We start from the raw sequence: 26741 nt of genomic DNA, 5'->3' as shown, positions 1-26741 counted from the left end.
CCAGCACTCGGGAGGCAGAGCCAGGCGGATCTCTGTGAGTTCGAGGCCAGCCTGGTCTCCAAAGCGAGTTCCAGGAAAGGCGCAAAGCTACACAGAGAAACCCTGTCTCGAAAAACCAAAAAAAACCTTAAAGCCAAAGGAAGAAGACTGTGAAGAGATACAAATGTTTTCATTTCATTTACAAAAGGTTGGACCATATTCGAAAAACAGTATCATATTGTTAATGGGTCCACACATATGTAGAAAATATTTTGAACCACATGAAAGGAATAATAAACTCCAGACTCAGGAAAATAATTATAGTTGGGGAGGCAAGGATGCTGAAATAAAAAGTTTAAGAAGCTGTTATTTCTAATATTTTGTTTCTCAAGCTACAGGTGGGTATTCTTATATTTTTCATAATGATATTTTTACTTGGAATAAATGAGAAGAATGGTAGGAAGATCACGTTTTATTTAAAACAGAGAGGAATCTGTGAAAATCGGGGCTCTACTAAGATACATCAGAATAAAAATATAAGGCGACAGGAGAAAGTACCACCAAAACCCAGCCGCCATTACAAGATATCAGGAAACAGTCTAGTTTTGCTTAATTTTAACCAAAGAGAACCGTGTCCTGTACACGACTATACGAGGAAAAAACAGTCAAGAAGGAATTGCAGCAGCGAGGCATTACACAAGCAGGAGGCGGGACTTCCTAGGTGGCTAAAATGACTTCTCTTATCCTAATCCACACGGATGCTATTGGACTGATTTGGAAACTGGCAGGTACGGTACACACCATCTCTCTGGGCATCGTGGAGATGGCTCCGGAGCATGACTGGAGGCAGGAAGGGAGGCAGTGTGGAGGAGTTTAGGACCACCCATCCGAGAACTCTCCAGGATTGTGTGGTGGTTCTTCCTGCCCGCTCGGCGACTGCTGAGGTAAAATAGGCCAGTGTGGACTGCACTGACTCTTCTGTTGCCGTCAGCATCCTTACACGCCATGTCCCCGGAAGGGAAGATGGTGGTCCCATCCGACGGGTCAAGGCTGTCCCCCAGGCAGCCTGTGCTCTCCGTGCCGCTTGAGAGAACCGAGATGGCCTATGACAGTTGAGATGACCCTAGGAAGGACCCAGAGGAAGATGTTTAATGCTACAAAGCAGATTATTATAACAACAGATGACTCGCCCTCCTACCCCCACCTCTTCCTACTCATCTCCGAAAGCAAACACTTGCAACAGGACTTTCCAGAAGGCTCTTCCAGTGCTTATTTACCTGCACGCTTCAAAACAAAACAAACTATGATTTTGCAACGTGTCAAGTTTAGAAGCTGTTTGCTGACTTCCTCTGGTAAATTCAGAGTGTCTGGTCCTTGCATCTCTCCCCTCCCCTCCCCCTGCATCATCTCAATATATATTATCACTGTTTTGGTTTAAATTATTAGAATGATGGCCCGTTGAGCCAAGCACTTGTAATGTTGAGTACTTCCCCAGCCTTTTACATTTTTTCCTTAGGGCTAGTGCCTGTCTTCTACTCACTGAACTTTCTACTACGTGTTTCAACTCTTCCTGCATCTCAAACAGCCTCTGACTATGATTTCCCACATGGTCTAACATGAGGTAATCTATCACTGTCCCTTTGGAACTAAAAGTAAATAAGTCGCCGGGCGGTGGTGGTGCACGCCTTTAATCCCAGCACTCGGGAGGCAGAGCCAGGTGGATCTCTGTGAGTTCGAGGCCAGCCTGGTCTCCAAAGCGAGTACCAGGAAAGGCGCAAAGCTACACAGAGAAACCCTGTCTCGAAAAACCAAAAAAAAAAAAAAAAAAAAAAAAAAAAAAAAAGTAAATAAGTCCTTGAACCGTCTGTTCTGCTCCAGTCTGACCCACCTGTCCTCTAGACCTACTTGCACAAGTGGCATGTGGGACTTCTCTTTCCTGGCAACCCAAAATTTCCCTTTGCCTCCCCTGTGGGATTTCTTATTTCTTGATCCTATGCCATATTCCTTCTCGGTTTATTTGCTCATCTTGTTGGGATGTATCCGAGAGTGGCTTCCCAGGAGAGTTTGTGAGGCAGGTGTGAATGCCTTGATTTAATATAGGATTCTAGATTGGGAATCAATACCTAAGATATTCAACTTATAGGGAAGATAGATTTTGGCTCACAGTTTCAGAGACTTCAATTCATGGCCAGTGGGTTCTGTTGCTTGTGGGCATATGACAAGATAGATCATTGTGGCAGGGAGCATGTGGCAGGGCAAAGCTGCTCACCATACAGTATCCAAGAAGCAAAGACAGAGGGCGGAGGAGCCAGGGTGTCAATAGACCCTTCAAAGGGCATGCTGTCCCCTACAAATAGCCTAACTTTCTCCCATTGCATCCCACCTCCTAAAGGTCCCGTCACTTCTCAATGGTGCTGTCAGCTGGAGACCAAGCCTCATACGCAAGCCTTTGAGTGACATCTGAGATCCAAATGTAACACATCCATTTGCACTTTTTTTTTTTTAAGATTTATTTTATGTATAGTGTTCTGCCTGCATGTGTCTTTGCAGGCCAGAAGAGGGCGCCAGATCTCATTACAGATGGTTGTGAGCCGCCATGTGGGTGCTGGGAATTGAACTCAGGACCTCTGGAAGAGCGGTCGGTGCTCTTAACCTCTGAGCCACCTCTCCAGCCCCATTTGCACTTTTCATAGCGTTCAGTCCTCTGCTTTGTTCTAGTGTCACTGTGACTGCTGCTACGTCCTGATTTTTCTCTCAGGAAGCTTTGAGGATATTTTCTTTAAACCATTAGTTTGGAGGAATGAGTGCCTTTATGCTGGACTTTGGATTTTGTTCAATTCATGCTGAGCACTGTAGGCCCATTCAATCTGTAGTTCCTTTAGTTCTGAGGAATTTCCTTAATAATTTTTGTGTGTTTTCACTCCAATTTTAGCTTTATTGTAATCTATGGGCCCACCATCTTGCTATGAACAGTCCTCTGCAGACCAAATGTTACTATACAAGGTATCACTGTGTTTGAAAATGTAGCTACAGGACTTTGTAAAACTCCCCACCCCTTTTTTTTTTTTTGAGACAGGGTCTCACGATGTAGACCAGTTTGGCCTTGAACCCACAGACATCCTTCTGCCTCTGCCTCCTGAGTACTGGCATTAAAGGAATATATCGCCATGCCTGACCAGATTTTGTCATATTTTTTCAGTTATATGTGTTTTTCAGGCATATTGACGCCAGAGTCTAGTATATGCTAGGCAAGTGCCAAACCACTAACCCAAACCCCAAACCCTTCTGTCATTTTTATTCCTCCAGCTGACCACAGCCTGCTTCTTCCTCTTAAAGAGCAAATACAAAGAAACCAGCAAGCATCCTCTAGTCTCCTGATTCTGTTGCACCTTTTACTAATTCTGGGCACACAATGCCTTTATTAGAACTTGGTTTCTTTTGGTCTCCAAGATTCAAAGACTTGAGTCAACTGATTTAGTCATCCCTAAATGTCTGGGGCTGTGGGTGCTCCCTCAAGAACAGGCACACGCTGATATGATGGCAAATCCTGCACACATATTCTGGGAGCACCTAGACTCCTCGAGTGCCCCAGGGCCCTAGTGACATTCAATGAATAAGGAAACACAGCAGCCTAGAAGGGCTGAGGCCTCCCAAGCTCCTAGTTAATTACACTGTCAGGATTCGAGTGCAGATCTGCCACCGCCAGGATGGCCTCAATGAAGGCGCTCTGAAAGCATCACCGGGGTAAGGTTGCGGCTCAGTGGTAGTGCCCTTCATCGTCAACCAGTGTGTGTAAGGCCCCGAACAAAACCAAACAGATAAATGAGTAAATAACAAAACAAAACAAGAACCTTACATGGAGAGGTCGAAGGGTCTTCCAATTGACCTTGAAATGTCCTTGACTCTCGATTGGGATTGCAGATTATCTGGAATGGGTGGGGATGCGTGACAATGTTTTAACTAGGAAAAGGACTGGGAATGTGCAAGAGTGGATGGAAAAGCACTGAGTGGTGGAGCTTCTGTGTCCAGCCCATGGGGCTAACGACCAGGTTCCTCTCCTGTGCTTGCCAACTGTGCAGGAACTGCCAGGACATTCTCTGACTTCAAGAACCAGCCAGGCCTGAAGCCTGCCTCAAACACAATCACAGATATCCCCAGGCTTGGATTCTTCTGAGAGACTAGTCATTTGATGCAATTGCATGTGGTTTGAAAAACAAACTCCCACTCAAATGTGCTGTACTCAGGGAGACTGCAATCGCTATGATCATGTCTCCCAGAACACGGGCCCACTCTGACCACACGGCCCTTCCACACAGCCGACAGGAGCGTGTGCAATTCCAACGTGTAATTTTTGTCTGGGAATTGGAGCTTCTCTGTCCTTACAGGATTTCCCTTAGCCTAGCAATCCCTTGAAAGGATTAAGCCTTAACAAGACTTCCCTCAAGCCAGCCACAGTAATGTTCTTTGACTGTGTACTTCTGTCCTTCATGATCTCAGACAGTTTTCACATAAAATCTCTCTTTTCATTGTCAAATCAACGTGTTGAAGTATTATTTTTTGTTTTTGTTTTTGTTTTTCGAGACAGGGTTTATCTGTGTAGCTTTGCACCTTTCCTGGAACTGACTCTGTAGCCCAGGCAGGCCTCGAACTCACAGGGATCCTCCTGCCTCTGCCTCCTGAGTGCTGGGATTAAAGGTGTGCACCACCACCACCTGGCTAAAGTATGTATTATTATTTCTTCATGCCAACCCAGAGTTCTGGGTCCCAGGGAATGGTACCACATAGCAGCCTGTCCAGATCATATCTCAGAGGTTGGTTCCCTGTGCAAACCTTCACAATCCCCCTCCCTTCCCCTGACCCACAGGTCAAAGACAAAGCAACTGCAGGAAACTCCAGATGACTGACAAGCTGCCGAGCGGGTAGCCGCAGCGTCCTAGAAAGGAATTCTAAGTCCACAACAGAGAGATTCTACAGGGTTTTTATGGGACTGGATTGGGGAGGGTCGGTGACTGGCTGGAGATGGACGATGGAATAATGCAGTTATGCAAACCCCCAGCCAGGCTTCAAGTTGCAGCGGGAATGGGGACAGGGTTTTGTGCCAACCAGATTATGCCATCATCTACACTCTGGTTAAAAATAGTAATGGCTCAGAAGCAGGCATGGTGGGCAGAAAGAAATTTTGGTTTATCTGTAACATTCCCTGTTCTTTAAAAAGAACATGTAGTCATGCATACTTTCATAATTATAAGTTTTCTTTAAAAATCAAAAGAAAAATGGCTTTTGTTGCCGCTTTGAGAAACCTTGAGTTCTAGGGTGTTGTGTGGGTGGAGGAGATTCCTGACATACTATTTAATTATCTCAAACACACAACCATCCACATCCATCCAGGTCAGCCAACATGTGACTGCCACCATTGCAAACCACAGTGAAGTCACTGCCTTCCAGGCCCAGGGCACATGGGCCCCTTCAGAAATGCAGGGGATAAACCAGAAAGGACTTGGAGCTAGTCAGTTTTCCATCGCTGTGATAAAATGCCTGAGGTCAACAACATTTTAGCAGTAAAGGTTCACTTGGCTCAGGTTTTCAGAAGTTTCAGGCCCCTGAAATAATCCTTTGGTACCTCTGCTTGGGCCTGTGGTAGCACACGACACAGGAGGACTGTTCTTTTCATGATACCAGGAGGCATGGGGGAAGACAAGAAGGGGCCAGGATTCCAATTCCCCCTTTAAGGGCACACCTCAAATGACCTAACTTCCTCCCAGTAGGCCCTATATCTTAAATAACATCCAAATATCACCTCCCAGTAGTGCCCTGAGCTGGGGAACCAAGCCTTCAACATATGGGCCTTCCCTGGAAAGCCTGTTCGTTTTTTTTTTTTAAACAGAGAAGTTGATCTGGGGAGAGGGGAGGTGGGGAGAGGGAGGGGAAGGGGTGAAGGGAGGGGAAACTCAGTTGGGATGTAATGTGTGAGAGAAGAATAAATATTGAAAAGAAAAGAAAAAAAAAAAGAAACAGGTCTTGTATTAGGGACGGCAGAGGACTCAAACAGGGTCACCTGAGTCAGATCAACCCAGTTTCAATCCCAACTCTGATACTCACTGGTGTAGGTCCATGACCTTGAGAAACTTAACCTCTCTGGGTCTCCTTTCCTAGCGATGTAATGAGGGGTGATAATGCTTACAACTAGAGCTGTTGGGCAGAGTAACATGGGGCAATGCCTGAGACACAGAGCCACCAATGTAGTCATTCCCTAAAATCCTAACACTGATTGTTATTATTCCCATGCACTGTCTCTCTCTCCTTCGGCTCCTGAATTGTAGACTCTGCCTGGAGACTGGGGCCCAGGCTGGGCTATCTATCCAACCCCATTTTCCTTCTCAGAGAGGTGCTTCCATCCCACAGACAGACCCCACAAGAATTCTCAGGGTCTGTTCATCATGGCTCCAGATGGCAGTGTGAAGCTTTTCTTAGTGCAACTGATTCTGTCTCCTGGGAAAACTCTAAGAAGTGGTCAGTGCAAAACACAGCTCTCTGAGCCAAACATAAGTGGCCACAGCCCAGGAGCACAGATTCAGATTGCCTGGAACAACATACTCCAGTGTGGAAGCAATCACATGAGAGCTTATTCAATTCAGAACAAAGCGGTCGTATATAATCAAGGCATTAGTCAAATGCACCAAGTGGGACCACAGGTAGGAGAGTTACAGCAAAGGGGGGAAACCATGCTATAGATCTTACATGCTTATATTTTAGCCGGACAGTGGTGGTGGCGCACACTTTTAATCCCAGCACTTGGGAGACAGAGGCAGGTGGATCTCTGTGACTTTGAGGCCAGCCTGACCTACAGAGTGAGTTCCAGGACAGTCAAGGCTATTACAGAGAGAAACCCTATCTCAAAACAAACAAACAAACAAATAAATAAAGTTTAAAGGTTTTACCTGAAAGTCAAAAGGATGTCGGGGCATAAGGGTGGCTAATAAGTGGCTATTATGGGGACAAATAATAACTCAAAGTAATTTGACTCTGTATAGGCAACATTCTTTCTGCACTCATAAATAGCTGATCAGTCATCAGGTCTTATAAATCTTTAACGCAGATGCGGGTCCCCCCTCCCCACTAAACTTCAGTTTACAAACCTGAGGATGGGGTGGGTAATACACGTTAGAATAGGTTCCTTGAGCTGAGAGGGGTGGTAAGGGGTGGGGAATGGGGACAGGAGAGTAAGGGGTGGGGAATGGGAGGATGGGAGAAGTGCTGGGGATGAGCAGCTCCCAGATCTTGTTCTCACATCCACATGGCATCCAGCCCTGCTGGCCACCCCCTTGTCTCTTCCCAGGCACTGCCCTGGACCAGCTCAGTGTGAGCTTGTCTGATGCTCTTCAGCTCAAGTGAGCTCTTCAGAGTTCACCCATTGGAACACTCACATTCAGACTGGGTGTTTGCTTCATCTCAATGCCTCCATGCCCAACTTTGTCCAGAAGCATGGCAGGAGGTTCCTAGGACACCTTCCTCTCTCCTTTACAGCAGCACAACTCTGTCACCTGGGTTTTGGATGGACTGACGATCACAGTCATCGGCACTTCAGGACAGGAAGGCACCTGGAGAAAGGTGTCCTTATGGGACTCGGTCAATCTGTGAACATCGGAGAGGGTTTAACAGTATCAGACCAGTGTAAGTCAATCACTCAACGGACTCTTCATACAATCAAGAGACACATGGTAGGAAATGGAAGGGAGGCTGCTCCCAGAGGAACCTCTTTCTGGTGTGAACAGAAGCATCTCGGAGAGATCCCCTCCAGAGTCAAGAGCTTCTAGCAGGTTTAAATCTCACCAACTGGAACATTCTTGTTACCAGAGGCACTCAGATCCACAAACTGTTCAGGCTTGGTTCACCTGGTGGGACTTAGAATCACCACGGAAACAAATCTGTGAGTGTGTCTGGATTAAAATGAGGTGGGATGACCCATACTAAGTGGGGGAGGGGGAAGGGTCAAGTGGGGGGAGAGGGGGGCGCTAGACGGAGTTTTTAAATATGAAATCCAGTTAAGCTCAAGCGTTTATCACTCTCTGATCTCTGCTTCCTGACTGCAAATAATGTGTGAAGAGCTGAACAGTCACCTCCGCTCCTGCCTCCGTCCTGCCTGGCCACAGTGGGCTGTGTCCCCCAGGACAGTGAACCAAACAAAGCACACCCATCCTCGCTGAAATTCCTTTCACCACAGACTTTGTTTCAACAGTGAGAGGACAATGGACACACCCAGTTTCCTTGTTAGGAGCCTGGTGTGATGATGCACACCTGTTAGTCTCCACACTCAGGAGGTGGGGGGAGGAGGATCAGGAGTTCAAGGCCGCCCTCAACCCCAGAGCATGCTGGAGCTCAGCTTGGACTACAAGAGACCCAGACTTAATTATTAATTAATTAATTAATTATTAATTAATTAACAGAAGTTGATAGAAGAATCTGGATTTGTTCACAGTTTAGCCAATGAGAACTGAGAATCCTGTTCCATGTCTGAGGCCACCTCATAATTTACAGAAAGTCATGAGAAAAAGTCTAGAACAGATGTAAATTTAAATACAATACTGGTTAGGTTTTTTCCTGGGAAGGAGGAGACCTGGGTTCCAGACTGCCTCCATTCTGTGTTACAGAGACAGTTTTTTATTAAGTCCATTTTTAAAGAGGAAGTAGTCTGGGTATTTCCCCTCCCAGGGTCTTTGTCCCCTAGGTCCCTTCCTATAATAGGTGTATGTTGAGGCCTTGCACAACTTTCCCTGAAGGTCAGCTCCTGTATGCCTGTTAAGTACACTAATTTTGTGAGTGGGGGTGGGGAGGATGGCAGTCTCATGGCTAAAGGGAGGGTCACAGTGTCTCTTTGGAACATCTCCTGTCAGCACAGGATCACAGCCACATTGTGACCTTGTTGATACATGAAGTGCTGTGAGTCATGAAGCCTGGGCTGGGCTGGGCTGAGCTGTTCTGTTTCAGGCCCCTGTGGCAGCCATTCACATTGACTTCTGTTACCTACAATTTCTGTGGTTATTGAACAAAATCTTATAACGTATGGCAGGTTGACAGACCTCTGGACTCTATTCACCTTAAGGTTGAGGCAGCAACCGAGGCCTGCTGGGGGCGTCTTGCCTGATTTAATCAACGTATAGATCTGTGTAAGACTTGCCCACTGTGGCAGGTTTCTGTAAGTAGTTCTGCACAGGACCACAGAGAGCTGGATACTTTCCTCGGTGTGGCACATACCTGTGAAACGTAACGGAAGGGAGGAAGGACTCCTGTTGGCCCCTAGTTTGAAGGGTAGGATGGTTACCTTGCCATTGAGACTGGATTTAGAGTCACCCAGGAGACAAACCTCGGGCTTTGTTCAGGGTGTTTCCAGAGGATTGACTGAGGTGGAAAGAGCATCCATGAATGGTGGATGTGATGAACTGATAAAAAGAAGAAAGAGCGTTGAGCACCAGCACTCATTGCTCTGCTTCCTGACTCAGATTCAACATGACCCACATCTCATGCTCCTACTGCCAAGCCTTCACCACTATGACGGACGGTACCCTCAAACTGCGAGCCCAAATTATCCTTTCCTCTTTGAAGTTGTCAAGTGTTCTCTCACAAGGAGAAGGTAACTCATACAAAGGGGCATTAATCCGTCGTGGTGAGCAGGCATGGCAGTGGGCATGCAACAGCCGCTTGATACCCAGTACAGAGAGCAGAAAGTGCTTAGACAGGAAGCAAGGCTGGCCTATCCCCACAAGACCCACCTCTCATTGACCTGTTTCCTCTAGCCAGGCCCCACTCCCTGAAAGTTTCACAAGCTCCTAAAACAGCACGGTCAGCTAGGGGACAAGTATTCAAACACAACAGTCTGTAGCAGACCTGTTCCATTCAAAGGGTGTCACAGGTCCTTGGAGGACCATGTTCTTGGGGAACCGGGGTGGACAAGTATTCAAACACAACAGTCTGCAGCAGACATATTACATTCAAAGGTTAACACATGTCCTTGGAGGACCATGTTCTTGGGGAACCAGGGTGTTAATTTGTTTATAGTTCTGGGGCACGGTCATTCAAATTGGCTCAGAACAAGCCAACTCTTCATTCTGAATTGTCATTTTTTTTTAAAGATTTGTTTATGTATACAGTGCTCTGCCTGCATGTGTCCCTGCAGGCCAGAAGAGGGCACCAGATCTCATTACAGATGGTTGTGAGTCACCATGTGGTTGCTGGGAATTGAACTCAGGACCTTTGGAAGAACAGCCAGTGCTCTTAACCTCTGAGCCATCTCTCCAGTCCCGCATCATTGTTTTTAATGTCAAAAGTAAACATTGTGATTTCTTGATTATTTCTTCTCTTTTAAACATGCTAAGAATGGAATCTAGTGGAATCTAGGGCCTCGTGCATGCTAAGCACGTGATGTACTACTGGGCTACTTGACTAGCCCTAAACAGTTTGCTTATAGATAAAGAGAATATATTCTATAATGACAACAGGAAGTATAGCATAGTAAATCCTCAAGCCAGTAATATAGCTGCCTGTTATGATTATCAAGTACTATACATAATATTCAAAACATGCATTTTGTGTGTGTGGAGGTCAGAGAAGAACTCCAGGGAGTTGGTTCTCTCCTCCCACCATGTAGGTCCTGGGACCTGAACTCAGGGTTTAAACTCAGGTTTAGTGGCGGGTGCTTTTCCCACCGAACCTGTCCTATGTATAATTCTGTGCGCTGTATTTTTTTTTGTTTATTATTTGGCATTTTAGGGCATGTGTGTAATGCAACTTGACCACATTCACGCAGCCCTCTGCTCTCCTGCACTCTGCATTCATGCCAAGGGCAGTACAAACACAAGTGACTCCGCACTGGGACATTCAAGAGCTGCTTCGTCACTGGGTGACAGGATTTCTTCGGTTCTCTACCATCTTAGGTGGCTACTGTTCTGTGTACGGTCCCACTGTTGTCAGAAATGTCATTGTTTGGTGCGTAGCTGTGTTTGTGAATGTATCAGTTGTCACTGAGATATACTATTTTGTGATAGTGGTGTGTGTGTGTGTGTGTGTGTGTGTGTGTGTGTGTGTGTGTGTAGTAGAGACCAGCCCCAAAGTCTCACGCATGGTAGGCAAGTGCCATACCACTGTCTATCCCCAAAACCTCTTTTGTCATCTTTATTCACGTAACTAATGACTGTTTCTTCCTGGGGGGAAGGGGGGAGAAAATGAACACAAGAAACCAGCAATAGTTCTATCTCCACTTGATTCCATTATGCAATATAATAACTTTGGACATGGGCTGTCATTAATAGAATTTGGTTTCTCTGAGCCTCCAAGGTTCAAAGACATGAGGTTAGCTAGTCTCGTTAGTCAGCTGCCTGGGGCTGTGGGCACCTCCTTGAGAACAAACGTATCCTGACATGGCATCGATTTTGCATGCAATTTCTAGGAGCACCTGGACCCTAAAGTCCCCCAGGAGTCCCAGTGTAACCCAGTCAGCCATGAAACAGCCTCCAGAAGGCTGAGACGACTCAAGCTCCCAGTGAATTATCTTGACCAGATCCGAGTGCAGATCCCTCAGCCCTGCACCTACGGCAGAGGAATCACACCATGGGCCATGTCACCTGGGAACTTGTATAGGTTATTCAGCCCCTCGGTGCCTCAGTTTTACCATTTGAGGGTGGAATGACAAGGGCTCCTTGTGGTGCCTGTCACCTTGGACTTAAATGACTTCGTCATCACTGTTTTTTGCAGCAGAGGACGAACTCGGGAGTTATGCATGGCCACTCCCAAGACTTGCCCCAAAGTCTATAGGCTGAGCATCCAGCACCCTGTACCCCGTGCCCAGTTCCTCACAGACCTTGTTTTCAGTCACTATAAACTGGAACCCAAGCAGGGTGCAGGTGCCGGGGCTGCTTCTTCGGGGAGCTTAACACCGGAGGATAGACCAGACAGAGGCAGCGTGGAGGAGTGATGTCACAGGTTGAGAAAGGGGTGGGGATCCAGATAGAGTGAAACCAGAAGGGGGGGGGGGGAGGGAGGAAGGAGCCATTGTGCTGCCCAGAGGAGACCTGCCCGCTCACCCCCACCCTGGAGGTCACAGTCACAGTAGCTCAGGATGAGGGGCATGGCAGGGGACTAGATCATGCTGCAGAGTGACCTTCTGGGAGTGTTCAGTTACAGGGACCTGGGAACCGCCCTGGGCTGAGAATTCTCCAAGTCCCCTCCTCCCTGCTGCTGTGAGCCAGGCTGGGGAAACACTTTCAGTTTTGTTTTCTTGTATGCAATAAAGGAAACTCCACAGAAGTCCTCCGAGGAGCAGAGCATGGAGGCTGACTTCCAGGTGTGCAGGAACTGGTAAGAAAGCACTTTTTCCAGGGCTGGCCAGAGGGGGTGGGGGGGCAGAGCAGAGAAAGCTATTTCTGAAGTGAACGGGATGAGGGACACACCAGAGGGCAAGCCAGAAGGGACTGGAACTCCTGGGGTGAGGAAGCCAAAACTAGATCTCTGGACAGAGTGGTCAGTGATACCTCAACGTCACTACACTCCCTCAGCATGGGCGTTTCAGGCTGGCTGGTCAGCCACGAAGTCAAGTAGCCAGGGACTTGTCCCTAGCAGGCTATTCATTCCTGTTGAAGCTTAGGTCCTAGAGTGCGGCCCTGGCAACATAGTCTTCCCACCCATCTGTGAGAGGGACCTGGAAATTGCTCCAGGGTTATTCCCACCCTCCACCTGACAAAGGAGCTGGGCGGTAGAACTTGGAGGACAGAGCAGGGAGCAGTGACCGCATCTCCAAGTAAAGCGAGCCTGTCTCTCAGCAGAACCTACCTGCTGCAGTTACTGGGTTAAGCCTCCCCAGGATCTCCAGACTCTGGAAAAAGTGCTGAGTATATAGGTAGGCAGAACAGAGAGAGGGGAAGCTGAGCAAGGAGACATCACCCTGTGCAGCTGTGGGGACAGCCTGATCAGGCTAACAGCAGTGAGACTTTTCATGGTCCCTTTGTGGCCATGGCCCAGGTGCTAGGCCCTGGGGCACCTCCCATGGACAGCTGGCCCTTTAGGGCCATCAGCCTGAGTGGGTAAAAGGAGCAGCAAGGTCATAGAACAACTATCCCCTACACATTTCCAGTGAGAACACCCTGCCCTAGCAGACTCCCCCGGGGTCTCAGCATCTCTCTGAGTAGCTGTCCCAGGAGAGCCCAGGGACAGGAGACAGCTGGGTGGACTTTCGCTCTTGGAGAGTTGCGAAACCCTTGGATATTCTGAAAGTTGTTTCCACCCTTGTAGAAAGTGTGGTCACGGCAGGGCTGCAATGCCAACTGACGTTATTTTGTTTTCATGATGGCTTTACTGAGAGATAAATGGAAAAGAATAAACTTCACCTCCCTCCTTCCCCCATCTCTGAGAATGGAGAGTCCTTGGCACTAAGTCTAGGGTATTACAGAGCAGCCGATCACTCTACTGAGTTGTATCCCAGCTCTATTATTACTTTGCATTTTGAGACAAGTCTCACTAACTTACCCAGGCTGATCTTGAACTCACTCTATTGCGTAGGTAGGCCTTGAACTAGCCATCCTCCTGTCTCAGTCTCATGAACAGCTGGGATGACAAACCTGTGCCAACAGGCACAGCTGACTTGTACATGTTTAAAGTACACATTTTGGCATACATTACTTACCTGTGAAACCATCCCACAACCTAGGAAATGAATCTCTCATCACTCTCGAAAGTTGCCCTGTTGCCCTGGTAACCCCTTTCTACCATTCCTTCCTGTCCACTCTCCTGGGCAGTGCAGTACTTTGTAGACTGCCCTCACAATTATTCTATGATGGCAATTTTTTTCTGCCTTTTCACCAGCACAAGCAGGGCAGGAGAGCATCATCGGCGTCACAGTATTTTCCATGCTTGAAGGTCTGGGAAGAGCTGTCCCTAGGTATGCAACAAGGCTTCATGCTTTATACTGAAACAATGAGCCTTTCTTTCTCCCCCACTTTATCCTGAAGCAAAAGAAATGTGGCCTCTGTCCACTTCACCCTCCACGAGGCCCACTGCCTGCGCTTCCTGGTCCTTTGCCCGGAATGTGAGGAGCCCATCCCAAAGTCAAAGATGAAGGAGCATGCAGAAGCTGTGCACCAGCAGGTGAGCAGGTGGCAGTCTGGACAGAGGCCTGGGGTCAGTAGCTGGAGCCCAGTCCTCCCTGGCCCTGTGGGAAAGTCATTTCGCCCCTCCGTGTCTGACCTCAGTTTGGGAAGAGAAAAGGTTTTTGTGTGTGTGCTACATTGAGGCTGCCCCATTTGCTTCCCTTTCTACTCTCTGCTGTGGGACTCCCGGCCTGGCAAGGCAAGGGGTCCATTTTAAGAAAGGCTAAACATCCTTTTAGAGAATTGTAAGGAGGAGGCAGATGGGCCCAGCTCAGTCTTCTTTCCTACCTTTCCAAATCAATTTCTCCTGTGGCTTTATCTGAGAATCAAGCTCAGGCAACCATTTAGATTCAAACTGGTCCAACAAACAAACACCTTTTGAGGCCTAGGTTAGGTGCTAGAGGAAAGAGAGGTCTCCATCCTCTAGGATCTCACGGACCCAAGTGTGAAGCATGGCTAGCCCGAGTGATGTAAGGAGAGGCCAGGGGCCGAGGCTAGAACCCGCATCTCTGTGTACATGTGTTTGTATCCTAGTCAGGGTTACTGCTTTGATGAAACTCCATGACCAAAGCAACTTGGGGAGGAAAAGGTTTATTTGGCTTAAGGAAGTCAGGACAGGAACTCAAGCATGGCAGGAATCTGGAGGCAGGAGCTGATGCAGAGATCGTGGAGGGGTGCTGCTCACTGCCTTGCTTCCTATGGCTGGCTCAGCCTGCTTTCTTATACAACCCAGGACCACCAGCCCAGGGATGGCACCATCCACCATGGGCTGGGCTCTCCCCCATCAGTCACTAATTAAGAAAATGTCCTGCAGCTGGATCTTATGGGGACATTTTCTCAATTAAGATTACCTCCTTTCAGATAACTCTGGTTTGTGTCAAGTTGACATAAAACTAGCCAGCACAGTTTGGGTAGTCTGCACTATGTCATCAGTATGTGCAGTTGGTCCCATGTCCTCCATCTTCCCACAGACCAAGGACATCCAACAGCATCCTGCCAAGTGCAAATTCTGTGACCTGGCTGTGCACCTCAGCAAGCTGGATGTCCACGAGTCCCACTGTGGCAGCCGGATAGAGCGTTGTCCACACTGCAACCAACCCATCATACTCGGAGTGTTGGCCCAGCACAAAGAAGTGTGTCTGAGTGCAAAGGCCAGGTCTGAAGAAGGTGAGCATCAGAGAGAAGCTGGAAAGAAGGAGGATAGTTTCCAGGGCCAGACAGTCTCCTGGGCAGGATGCAAGGACAGGAACTCTTAACAGCACAGGAGAGAAGAGGGTGTCCAAGTCTGTATTGGACTGGAGTAGTCTTCTCGTGGGTCTGTAGTGCCCTTCAGTGACTTATCCAGGGAAGACAAGAAGCCAGGGGTGGGGCGTAAGAGCCACAGAGAAGAGGGAAAGAAAGTCATGGGCAATCCTAAATATGAAGGACTTTCTTCACATTCTAAAGACATAATCTTAGCCTGGTAAGGCCACCCAAATCATCCTATAGATGAAAAACACACAAAGAGATCAGGGAACAAATAAGAATGGACAGTCCAGCTTCCAGCACTAAGCCTAGATCCTCCTTTTCCACCTGAGTGTATTGCCTATTTTTACCATTCTGTGATTTTAAAAAAAATGGTAAGAAGCAGAAAAGCTTCAGGCAGAAAGGGTTTACTGAGGCTTATAGTTTGAGAGAGAACAGTCTTGTTACATTGGGGAAGGCATGATGGCGGGAACATGAGACACTGCACTGGTCAGTCACTCTGAACCCACAGTGGGAAGCAGAAAGCACAAGACCTAGAGCTGGGCTATGAAACCTCAAGGCCTGCACCCAGCACCCCACTTCTTCCCGTGAGGCTCTACCTCATAAGGGTGCCACAACTTGCCAAAACAGCATTAGTAGCTAAGAACCAAATGTTCAAACACATCAGCTCACCAAGAGAGTGGGGTGTTTATGTCAAACCACAGCAATTAGCAATGGGCGGATGGGAGGCTGCTACAGCTCCAGACTGTAGCTTTGTATATCAGCTTTCCAGTATCACTTCAGATTCTCCCCCCACCTCTCTCTCCAGTTCCAGTGCTGGGGGATTTGAACCTAGAGTCTCATACATGCTAGGCAAGTGCTCTACCACTGATCTCTCTGTAGACTGTTGACCCAATTCAATGACCTTGTTATAGGAGTGTTTGCAAAGAACACAGTTGCCGATGTTTCACATCTTTTGTTGACTCCATTGGTTGTTTTGACAATGTGATGGCATGTGGAGAAACTGTGAAACCCCTTAGTAAGTCCCACCAGGGCAACACTCTACCCAAGATCAAAATTGGCCAATAGAAAGCCAGGAAGTATGAGATTCATGTACTTTTCCTTCACTCTGTTGTGCCTGGCCTCCCACCCACCCAACAGTTCCCAACACAAAGTTCATTGACATCTTCAATACAACACAACCTCAACCAACACCTGGTTGCATCACAGAGCTTGGAAATTAATTGAGAATAGCTCAATTAGGCAGTCTGGGCATGAAAGGAAATGTATTGGCTCAGGACCCCAAGACCAAGTTCTCAGAACAAAGATTTATTTGCCTCAGAGGGGCAGAGGACGGGAATAAGAGACAATGACAGGAGATAGAGGAAGAGGAAGAAGGGGAAGGGAACAAGGGAAAGGGGGCAGGGGTATGTGTCCTGGAGGGACAAAGGAATGCCTCTGGATAAAAAGGAAGCAGACATAGTCCATAGGAAAATGGCAGTTTATAAAGGTAAAAGGGGAAAGCCCATGTTAGGATGAGGTGTTTAATTTTAATTGGGCATGTTAATTAGGTGTCAAAGGTGGTTTTTGATGGCTGGACTTCAATACTTTGACAGCTGGACTTTGGTAGTCAGCCTCAGGAAGAGGAAGTGGCCAACTAAGGGACTAGACCTTGGTGGCTAGCTTTAGGAATGTAATCTAATGGTTTTTAGCAAAGCAGAGGGAATGGGGGAGAAGGGCAAGGCCTGTCAGAGCCACACGCTCCAGTAGGCTAGTGTCCTTTTGGGGCAGCTATGTATATAAGCCCTTTCAATTGCCGAAAAACCAGTTCTGCTCTAGGAAAAGGTCTCTTGAACAGTGCCACTGTAATAAAAATGGCTGTCCAGCCAGTTCTCTCCTGGACTAGGCTAGCCTAAGGATGGTCAATGTTCATGAATACAGGCCTTAGGAGCATCTTGGGGAGACGTGGGCTAGCCATCGTCAAGAACAGTCATTTGTGATGTTTCTGTGATTACTCAGGGAAGAGAACTGTATCTCCTGGAAGGAAAACCCATTGCAATTACTGCAAACAAGTGATTCCAGAAAATAAGGATGTCTCCCATATGGTGAGTAGCAACATCCCACTTTCTAGCTGTGCAATAGCCAGTTCATACTCCAACAAGCAAGGTATGAACAGCAGATTCCAGACCAATTTTGCACGGCTCAGTTATCAAAGGTTCTGATGTTTGTTATTTCACTTTGTTTTGTTTTGCTATGTTTCAAGGTTCTCTGGGCAAATTTGGCATGCATAGTTGGTTTTCATTTGTGCCTATCCCTTCAAGCAGCAGCCCTGACAACTCCTGATGGCCCTGATCACCTCCGACCATCACCAACCTTCAGGACCTAGACTTTGCAATGTGGGCCTCAACAGGCCCTGCCCTTTTAGGCTTTCTGTCCACATGGTACTTAGCTGTGAACTCCCCGATGAGACAAAAAGGGACTTTTCCATGTTTCCATAATAAACCGACAGCATACTGAATATTAAAAGGGGACTCTGGAGATGTCCGATGTTGTAGCTGGTTGACTGACCGGTTTTATGGAAGAGCGCTGCCAGACTTAGCCCTCCATAGCCTTGGATGCTTTTTAGTGCGTTGCTGAGCCAAGCTGCACTCTTGTCTTAGAGCTCTTCCTCCTGGGAAACACCACAGCTTCTCTCCCAGGAACTCATCTCCTCCCTCCTACCCCACCCCGCCCCTGGAACAGAGAGCTGTTTATCTTTCTTTAAAAAAGAAAGAAAGAAAGAAAGAAAGAAAGAAAGAAAGAAAGAAAAGAAAAAAAGAGAAAAATAGAATATCCCAGCACTCGGGAGGCAGAGGCAGGCAGATCTCTGAGTTCTAGGCCAGCCTGGTCTACATGGTGAGTTCCAGGACAGCCAGGGCTACATAGTGAGACACTGTCTTAAAAAAAAAAAAAAAAAAAAAAAAAAAAAACCACCCACCATGGAACATCAGGACTAGGGGAACTTAGGGATGAGCTGGCTCTTTTTTATTGCAGCAGCTGAAACCTGCCATTCCTGGCAGTGCCGTGCAGGGGAGGGGCTTTTCCTTCCCTCTCCTCATCTTTCACAGCTGGGATTTTCCTCTCATCCAAGCCCCTGGTTACAGGACGAATTCCACATCTCTTGCAGTGTCTTGGTCCATTTGCACTGCTATAACAAAAGACCACAGGCTAGGCAATTTCTACGTGACAGAAATGTTTCTCAACGTTCTGAAGCCTCACAATCCAAGTTCGGAGTGTAGTCATTTGGCGTCTAGGGAGGGCCTTGCTGCTGCCTTGAATGGCAGAAGGCAAAGAGCAAGCGAGCAGCTGGCTAGGCTGTTTGAAGCATCTTTTATAATCCCATTGGTGTGGCAGGAGCCTTTGCGACCTTCACCTCCCAAAGGTGCAGCTGCCTATGACAATACGGGTAACATTTGGATTTTAGTATATTTTTTTTAGGGACTTCGGGGAGACAAGGTTTCTCTACAGAGCCCTGGCTGTCCTGGCACTCACTCTGTGGACCAGGCTGGCCTTGACTTCACAGAGATCTGCCTGCCTCTACCTCCTGAGTGCTGGGATTAAAGGCGTGCACCATCATGATGGATTTATTTTTATTTGTGTTTATATACGTGTGTGTGCCTACTTGTCTGTATGTGCACCACACACGTGCAGTGTTCGTGGAGGCCAGGAGAAGGTATGAGATCCCCTAGAACTGAAGTGACAGGTGGTTGTGGGCTGCCTGACATGGGTGCTGAGGGCCGACCAAATCTGGGTCCTCTGCAAGAGCAGCCAGTCCCCTTCATGATTGAGCCATTTCTCCAGCCCCCTGGATTTTCGAAGGACACATCCAAACCTCCATTCCTGCAACCTGAGTCTTTTTTCTTCCAACAAAGTCAGCTGTAACATCGAATGTCTGCCTTATATTATTCAGGATCAATTTTTTTTTTTACAATTATTTACTCTGTGTGTGTGTGTGTGTGTGCGCGCGCGCACATACAGACAAGTAGGCGCACGTGCACGCACACACACTGAGTGAAGGTCTTGTGGAGCTAGGTTCTCTCATTCCACTATGTGAGTTCAGGTATCAGACTCAGGTCTTCCGGCTTGACAGCAAGCACTCTTACCCACAGAGCCATGCTGCTGACCCTTCATCATCTCTAAGTGTTTATAGGGAGAAGCCTTGCAGGTTCTCTCAGCTGTATTGTGCAACTATTACAGCTGAAGTAATTTATTTTAATTCATATGTAACTCACATTTGCAGAAACAATGTCCAGCCTCAAGGACTGTGAAATATCTTCAGGATGGAAAGCCAAAACTCCTTCCTCCATCCTTTACAAGTCAGGTGACCGGAAATCAAACACCCACAGTGAACAAAGATGTTCGCCCAAAGGCAAAAAATAGAAACAGTTCAACAAAGCAAGAGGCAAAGGACCAAAATGGCACCCTGGATCTGTCTTTGAGGTCTGTGCTCCAGCAGAGGGCTGCTCTTGCTACGGGAGGAGATGAAGCAGCCTATGACATCTTTCAGAGGTGTTCTCAGTGTGGCATCTTACTTCCCTTGCCTGTTCTAAATCAGCACCAGGTACCTTCCTCTCCCCTCCACCCTGCTGCCTCCTCACCTGGCTGGGAACCAGCTGCACAGTGTTTACCCAGAGGTGGGAGGGAATGGGGGGATTGGGGATGGAAGTAGGGGGATGGGGGTGGTGGACCAGTGTGGTGGCTGGACAGTTCCTCCCATGCTTCTTCCTGCTTCCATGTGCCCATGCACATTCTCTCCAACACTTGCTACCTGGTTTGTGTCACTTTCCAGTCACTGGGTCCCCTTGGAGGGTAGAACTGGCTCTCTCCTGTCTGTGTCTGCAGCTGTACCAGGCCCGGACACATGGCAACGATCCAATGCTGTGGAGTGAATGAGCGAAGCCCAGGGCTGTCGGTGAGCTCTTTCTGGGTGGAGACAGGCAGCTTAGGCCTAAGAGCAGAAGGGTCTGGCTCCAGATGTGAAGGCAGTTGGTGGCTTGCCTCCAGCACACCCAGGTTTATAGCTGGCTCCCTCGTCCTGAGTTTTCCATCCAAGACTATCTTCTTTTTAAAGAAAGCTTTACTCTTTCAATGTTATTATTGGGAGGAGAGTCACACTGGTAAGCATGTGGAGGTCAGGGGACAACTCTGTGGGGTCACTTTTCTCCTTCTGCCTCTATAAGAGTTCCAGGAGTTGCCAGGTTTGTATAGTAAACGTTTTTAGCCACTGAGCCATCTTCTGGGCCCCCAAGACTATTTCTTGTATTAATAAGAGTTGTCATTAGTAGTCAGCCACTGTGCATGTTACAAACATTGTACAATGTTGCAGTGCTTGGCTATGGCTGACCTTCCTTATAGACAAGACAGGTTAATTTACCCCCATTCTACAGATGAGAAAACTGGGGGGGGGTGCAGAACCATTTGAGGAACTTTACAATGTAAGGCTCCAAAGTCTATGCTCTTAAGTTCTTGGCTAGAGGCCTTAGTTATTTGATACTTTAAAAAAACACAAAATATGGACAGGCGTGGCGGTGCATGCCTTAAATCCTAGTGTAGCTGAAGTTTGAAGTTTTCCTGTGTCCTGGCCTGCCAGCAGTTGGGATAAATCTCTCCCACTTGTGTCCCCCAAGTAAACACACAGAGACTTATATTACTTGTAAACTGTATGGCCATGGCAGGCTGCTTGCTATCTGTTCTTATATCTTAAATTAACCCATTTCTATAAATCTATACCTTACCACATGGCTCATGACTTACCAGTATCTTACATCATGCTTCTCCTCGTGGCGGCTGGCCGTGTCTCCCTCCCTCAGCCTTCTACCTCCCAGAATTCTCCTCCTCCTCATCCTGCCTACACTATCCTTCCTGCCTGGCTACTGGCCAATCAGCGTTTTATTTATCAATCAATCATAGCAACATATATTCACAGAATACAGGACATCCCACACCATCCTAGCACATAGGAGGCAGAGGCAGAGGCAGGTGGATTTCTATGAGTTCCAGGCCATCCTGCTCTACATAGAGAATTCTTAGATAGCCAGGACTACATAGAAAACCTGTCTTAAAAAAAAAAAAAACACTGAATTTTGTTATAATAGACATTATTTGGTATCATATCAACTGAAAGCTGATTTTCAAACTAGCTCAGTGTCTTCATTTGCTTTCTATTGCTATGATAAAACACTATGACCAAAAGCAATTTGGAAAGGGGTTTTGTTTCACCTTGCTGCTTGTAGTCCATCACTCAGGGAAGTCAGGGCAGGAACCCACAGCAGGAACTGATGCAGAAGCCATGAAGGAATGCTGCTCACTGGCTTGCTCTCTCATGACTTACTCAGCCTCCTTTTTTTTTTTTTTTTTCTGTTTTTTTTAGAGACAGGGTTTCTCTGTGTAGTTTTTTTTTCTTTTTTTTTTTTCTTTTTTTTTCTTTTTTTTTGGTTTTTTCGAGACAGGGTTTCTCTGTGTAGCTTTGCGCCTTTTCCTGGAACTCACTTGGTAGCCCAGGCTGGCCTCGAACTCACAGAAATCCGCCTGGCTCTGCCTCCTGAGTGCTGGGATTAAAGGCGTGCGACACCACCGCCCGGCTCTCTGTGTAGTTTTGCTGTCTGTCCTGGATCTCGCTCTGTAGACCAGGCTGGCCTTGAACTCACAGAGATCCGCCTGGCTCTGCCTCCCGAGTGCTGGGATTAAAGGCGTGTGCCACCTCCGCCCGACCTCAGCCTCCTTGCTTATAGCACCCATGGTACTACCCAAAATCCCACAGCAATTATTAATCAAGAAAATAATCCCACAGACTTGCCTACAGGCCAATGTGATGGTGGCATTTTTCTCGATTGAGGTCCCTCTTCCCAGATGACTCTAGGCTGTGTCAAGTTAACAAAAAAACAAAGCAGCTGATTCAGTTAGGGTTAAAGGTGGATTCCTGTAATCCCAGCACTTGGGAAGTTGAGACGGGGGGCTGGGGAGATGGCTCAATGGTTAGAGTGCTTGCTGTGTAAGCATGAGAATGTGAGCTCAAATCTGCAGAGCCCACGCAAAAGCCAGGCACAGTGACTCATGCCTGAAACCTCTGTGCTAGGGGAACAGAGACAGGTGGGTCCCAGGCACTCGCTGGCCAGCCAGTTTAGCTGAAATAGTGATGTTGAGGTTCAGTGAGAGACCCTGTCCCAAAACAAAGCAGAGATGCAATCAAGAAAAGATACCAAGATAGCAAACTCTGACCTTTACCCGTGGGAGGATGGACCTTCACACACATATCTGCACATACGTGCAAATATCACAATTTTTTTAAAAAGGAAGGCTGAGACAGAAGGACCCCGAGTCTGAGGACAGCCTAGGCTTTATAGTGAATTCAAGACCAACTAAGTTATATAGTGATCCCCTATGTTGAAAAATAAATACATAAATAAATAGTAGGAGAGAGGACTAGGTATATAGGTTAGTGGCAAAACATTTGTCCATCATGCATAAGGCCTTGGATTCATTCCTCAACACCACACATACACACACAAGCTAATTCTTCCCCCCTCCCCACTCCATGTCCGCAGTCACATCACTGAGGAAGCAATTCCAGCAGCCCGCGGGCGTCCTTTCAAAGCCTTATCTTCTCTAACATGAACCACAGGGTTGAACTGTCTGCCACCCACATTATCTTAGTATATTCCTTACTCTGCCATTTACCTTTTTTTTACTTTATAAGATGAGCAGTCCTTCAAAAAGCGAGGCCATTTTTTTCTAATTTATTTATGCATGTATAAGTTTTATAAAAAATGAACTAATTTCATCCTTAGTGGAGTATTTCCTTCCCCACTTTTCTCCATCCTTGCCAGACTTAGCAAGTAGAAATACGATATGCCCAATCAAATTTGAATTTCAAAGAAATGGAGACTGGTTTTAATCTAAGTATGACCTGAGAAATTGTAAGAAATCCACCATTATGGTCCATTTCCCGTCTGCAAATGCATTTCAGTATAAAAGTGCCTTTAGAGCTCGCTATGGAATTGCAAGCAAACAGGAAGCCCCAAGCCTTCTCTGGCTAGCAGCTGGCACCCATTTGCCTGGGTGCTTCTTAGTTTACGTCAGGGTTGAAAAGTTAGTCTGCTACATGACTGAGCCTCTGGACTAGGATAGAAGTGAATCTCAACACACCACCCCCACCCCCAGGGTTGGGAGGCTACTCTAGAAAATCTAACTCGAGGGCCAACCTATGGGGAAAGTTGGGCAGCAATTTTTCCCACCTGAGAACTATGAAAATCACTGTTCTGCACCAAATGGGAGCACTAGCCATTTTTACCTTTTCTCTCGAGACTTTGCAAGGTCGTAAAACTGCTTCAACTGCCTCTGTTTCGACACTTTTGAGTCTCCCGGACTCTCATAAAGGGAGAATCATTGTCTCTCATACAGTGATTCTTTGAGTCTCTGAAACTGAAAGTTAATGGGTCACCCTGTATTTTACTCGACAGCCCTATGATATACCCGTTGGCAAACATGAACATCTGGGAGTGTTGTTATACACATCCTTCTATGCTTCTGTTCTATGACTTGGCACTAACCAAGTAACAATGTTGCTCACTGATTTCAGTGGCTACAAAGACGCCCTACATGTGTGATGTCCGCCTCCATTAACCACTACCCCAAGTCTCTTCCATGCCATCTCATCCCAGTCTCAGTCAGGCATGCTTCAGAACAAGGGACAGCAACGCCCAGAGACCAGAAACCAGCAGCATTGGAGGGGACTAAGATGTAGCTAGCTGTGAGGTCGAGGGTTGGTCTAGCACTCGCAAAGCCCTGGCTTTGACAGTCCCTGTTGGTGGGGAGGACCAGCAACAGAAAAGCTAGTAAATACTTAGCAACTTGTCTCTCACTTGAAGCGTTTTAACATCTATTTTCGTTTCTTTAGGAGAAGTGCCTGAAGTTAGCTCATCAAAAGAAAAATCAAGTGAGAAGAACCAGCTAGCCCCAGAGGAAAGAGGTCCTAGGATTCAGAAGAGCTCGAGTTCACACTGGCTTCCCAGTTCACACTGGCTTCCCAGCTTCCTCTCATGGTGGTCACAACTTTGTTTTCTTTACCAATCCCTGTAATTGAATTTTTTTCCCTTTAATTCTTGGCAGTTTCATACATGTTAACAATGTACTGTAATCATACTTATCTCCATTGCCTTCCCTCATCCCCATCCCACTCCTGTGAACCCCCTTTCTTCCCAACAGTTCCCCTTCCTTCATGTCTTCAGCCTGCGTGCATGAGTGCTTTCACGCGCGCGTGTCTGTGTGTGTGTGTGTGTGTGTGTGTGTGTGTGCGCGCGCGCGCGCATGCTGACACACACATGCATATGCAGGTCTAGTGCAGGTAACCACAGCTGACATGTGCTCATGTTTACAACAGCCATGGCCACGCTGGATCTCAGCACTTTGGGTGGTCTTTATTTAGGAAAAGAGTCAGCCTTTAATCGTTGGGCTTCAGAAGATGACCTTAGGCCTTTTCCTTCTTCTGAGCCAGACCTTGTTGGCCCAGGAGCTACAGATGACCGGGAGAAAAGGCCTTGTGTGCTGCCACTCAGCTCCTGACTAAGCACCTCGACTCAACTGCTGGGTTGCCCGAGAGACCCCAGCTTTGTCCTGAGTTTCCTCCTGTCCTCTTTCTTGGCCTTCCTCATAGGTTTTCAGAACAAAACGTGTTAGGAGTGTGTGGGCTCGAGGGGGGTGATACAGTAGGAGAAAGGAAGAGGGAGGGGTAGGGAAGGGCAGAGCATGGAGAATTCAAGTTCCAGAAAGCAGCCACCACACACTGAGCATTCTACAAAGGCTGACTGACTACAACTTCCAGGGCTGTGGAGAGGTTAGCTCATTGCCAGTCCAGCACCAAGTATCTTGAGCTATCTCAGCTCCTTAAATAGGCACTTGTCGTCCACATCTGTGTGTGACCTAATATCCTGTGACTCTTAGGTAAAGGTTTTGGAACATATGAGCAGATTCCTACTGCTAAGAAAGTCATCGTACGGCAGGCACCTGGGGCCCATAGCAAGGTCTCCCTGCTTTAACGTGGTTATTTGGGGCAAACTGAATCTGTATTTCTGGGGCATGATCACTCATATTTGGCTCCAGAATAAACTATTTCTTCATCTCCTTTGAAGTGGGAGCCATGTCTTTCATGTCGGAGAGGAGGAGGGTGACAAGGTGAAGCCCTAGGTGGGGTTGGAGCGTTGGGGGGGGGGGGGGCTTTAGCAGTAAAGTAAGGGATAAGTGGTTGAGGCAGCTTTTCTGGGGACTGACAGAATGCTCAACCTTCAGCCCTGGGCTTCAGCAAAAAGGTTACTTACTCACCAAGCAAGATGGGTGGGTTAGATGTGCACCACCTTCTGGAAGCTGGGAAGGGGAACCGAGCTCAGGCTTTGTTAGGTTCAAGTCAGATCTGCTTGCAGACCCGATCTGAAACCTACCCTTTGAGGGTGAGGAGCTACCTTATCTGAGAATAGGAGAGTGGAGGCCCACAGCTAACGGCTAGCGTGGGGGTGGAAGAAGTCCTCATCTGAGGACAGCAATGGAGGCCCAGAGCTTCTGGAGGTCAAAACTGGAAGGAACGGACCTGAGCACAGTGTTGGGATCAGACCTCTTCCCTGCTGCAGAGGTTAAGAGCAGGGAGCCTGGCGAGCTTCCCAAGGTGCGCCTCCCTCCAGCCTCCTGCCTCCTCCTGGCGCTTTCCTGGTGGGTCTGTGCAGCGCCCTCCCCAGCAGTGGATCTGGCAACTCCCGGTTTGGGACCCACCGACCGGCGGGCTCCAGCAGAGCCAGTGGGTGACGGCGCGTCACAAAGGCGGCGGTGGCCTTGGCCGCTGCGAGGGCAGGGCGCTGCCCGGGTTGCTCTCAGAGTCGGCGTGGGAGCAGCAGCGCGGGCGGAGGGGCAGGCGCGCTCGGCGTCCCTGCAGCCCAAGCGGGGCGCAGTGAGTCGGTAACGGGAGGCCCAAGGCACGCACGCACCCGGCGGCCGGCAGCTTGTGGCCCCGGCGGCGCAGCCGCGAGGCCCGCGTGGGAGGGGCGGGCTGCCCTGGTGATGGGACAGCCTTAAGTTTTCCTCGCTGCTTGGCAGCTGTGTCATATTGTAGTGGACCAAGCCGAGGTTTGGGAATACTAGCGTAGGTTCGAATCCCACACCCATACACTTAGAACACCATCTCACTAGGAAACTTTCTTGACCTCCCAACACCCTCCGATTCTCTATTTGCAAAATGGGCGTGTTCCCATCTTCACAGAAAAAAAAATGCGGAAGTACCTTGGCCCCAACTTACTAATGGCAGCCAGAGTTTACAGCAGCTCCTTCTACCTCCCAGCTGTATTCTCTGCATCAGTTCGTTCAAGTTTCCCAAAACTAGGAAAA

General features: G+C 47.8%; 1 protein-coding gene across 2 annotated transcripts; it reads left to right on the top strand.

Moving 5' to 3' along the window:
• The first annotated feature begins 12032 nt into the window (after positions 1-12032).
• On the top strand, positions 12033-25466 carry Xaf1 (XIAP associated factor 1). 2 transcript variants are annotated; one of them, XM_052756821.1, is made up of 7 exons: positions 12033-12327; positions 13974-14109; positions 15083-15278; positions 17355-17440; positions 19615-19935; positions 20217-20286; positions 24271-25466. In XM_052756821.1, the coding sequence occupies exons 1-6, from the start codon at positions 12296-12298 to the stop codon at positions 20265-20267; spliced, it is 822 nt and encodes a 273-aa protein (XP_052612781.1). In that variant the 5' UTR covers positions 12033-12295; the 3' UTR covers positions 20268-20286; positions 24271-25466. The 2 variants fall into 2 exon arrangements, with proteins under 2 accessions (XP_052612781.1, XP_052612780.1); XM_052756820.1 differs by lacking the exon at positions 20217-20286.
• The last annotated feature ends 1275 nt before the right edge of the window (positions 25467-26741 follow it).

This window comes from Peromyscus californicus, unplaced genomic scaffold (assembly GCF_007827085.1).
Source record: "Peromyscus californicus insignis strain IS unplaced genomic scaffold, ASM782708v3 Scaffold_3__1_contigs__length_106647218, whole genome shotgun sequence".
Classification (NCBI taxonomy): Eukaryota; Metazoa; Chordata; class Mammalia; order Rodentia; family Cricetidae; genus Peromyscus; species Peromyscus californicus.
This window is presented reverse-complemented; position numbering and strand designations above follow the sequence as displayed.

Bases quoted from the DNA above. Each gene is read 5' to 3' on its own strand.
- Xaf1 (XM_052756820.1), top strand. From the start codon at position 12,296: ATGGAGGCTGACTTCCAGGTGTGCAGGAACTG. The intron at 12,328-13,973 runs GTAAGAAAGCAC...TTTATCCTGAAG, and splicing joins TTCCAGGTGTGCAGGAACTG to CAAAAGAAATGTGGCCTCTG. The intron at 19,936-24,270 runs GTACCTTCCTCT...TCGTTTCTTTAG, and splicing joins CTGTTCTAAATCAGCACCAG to GAGAAGTGCCTGAAGTTAGC.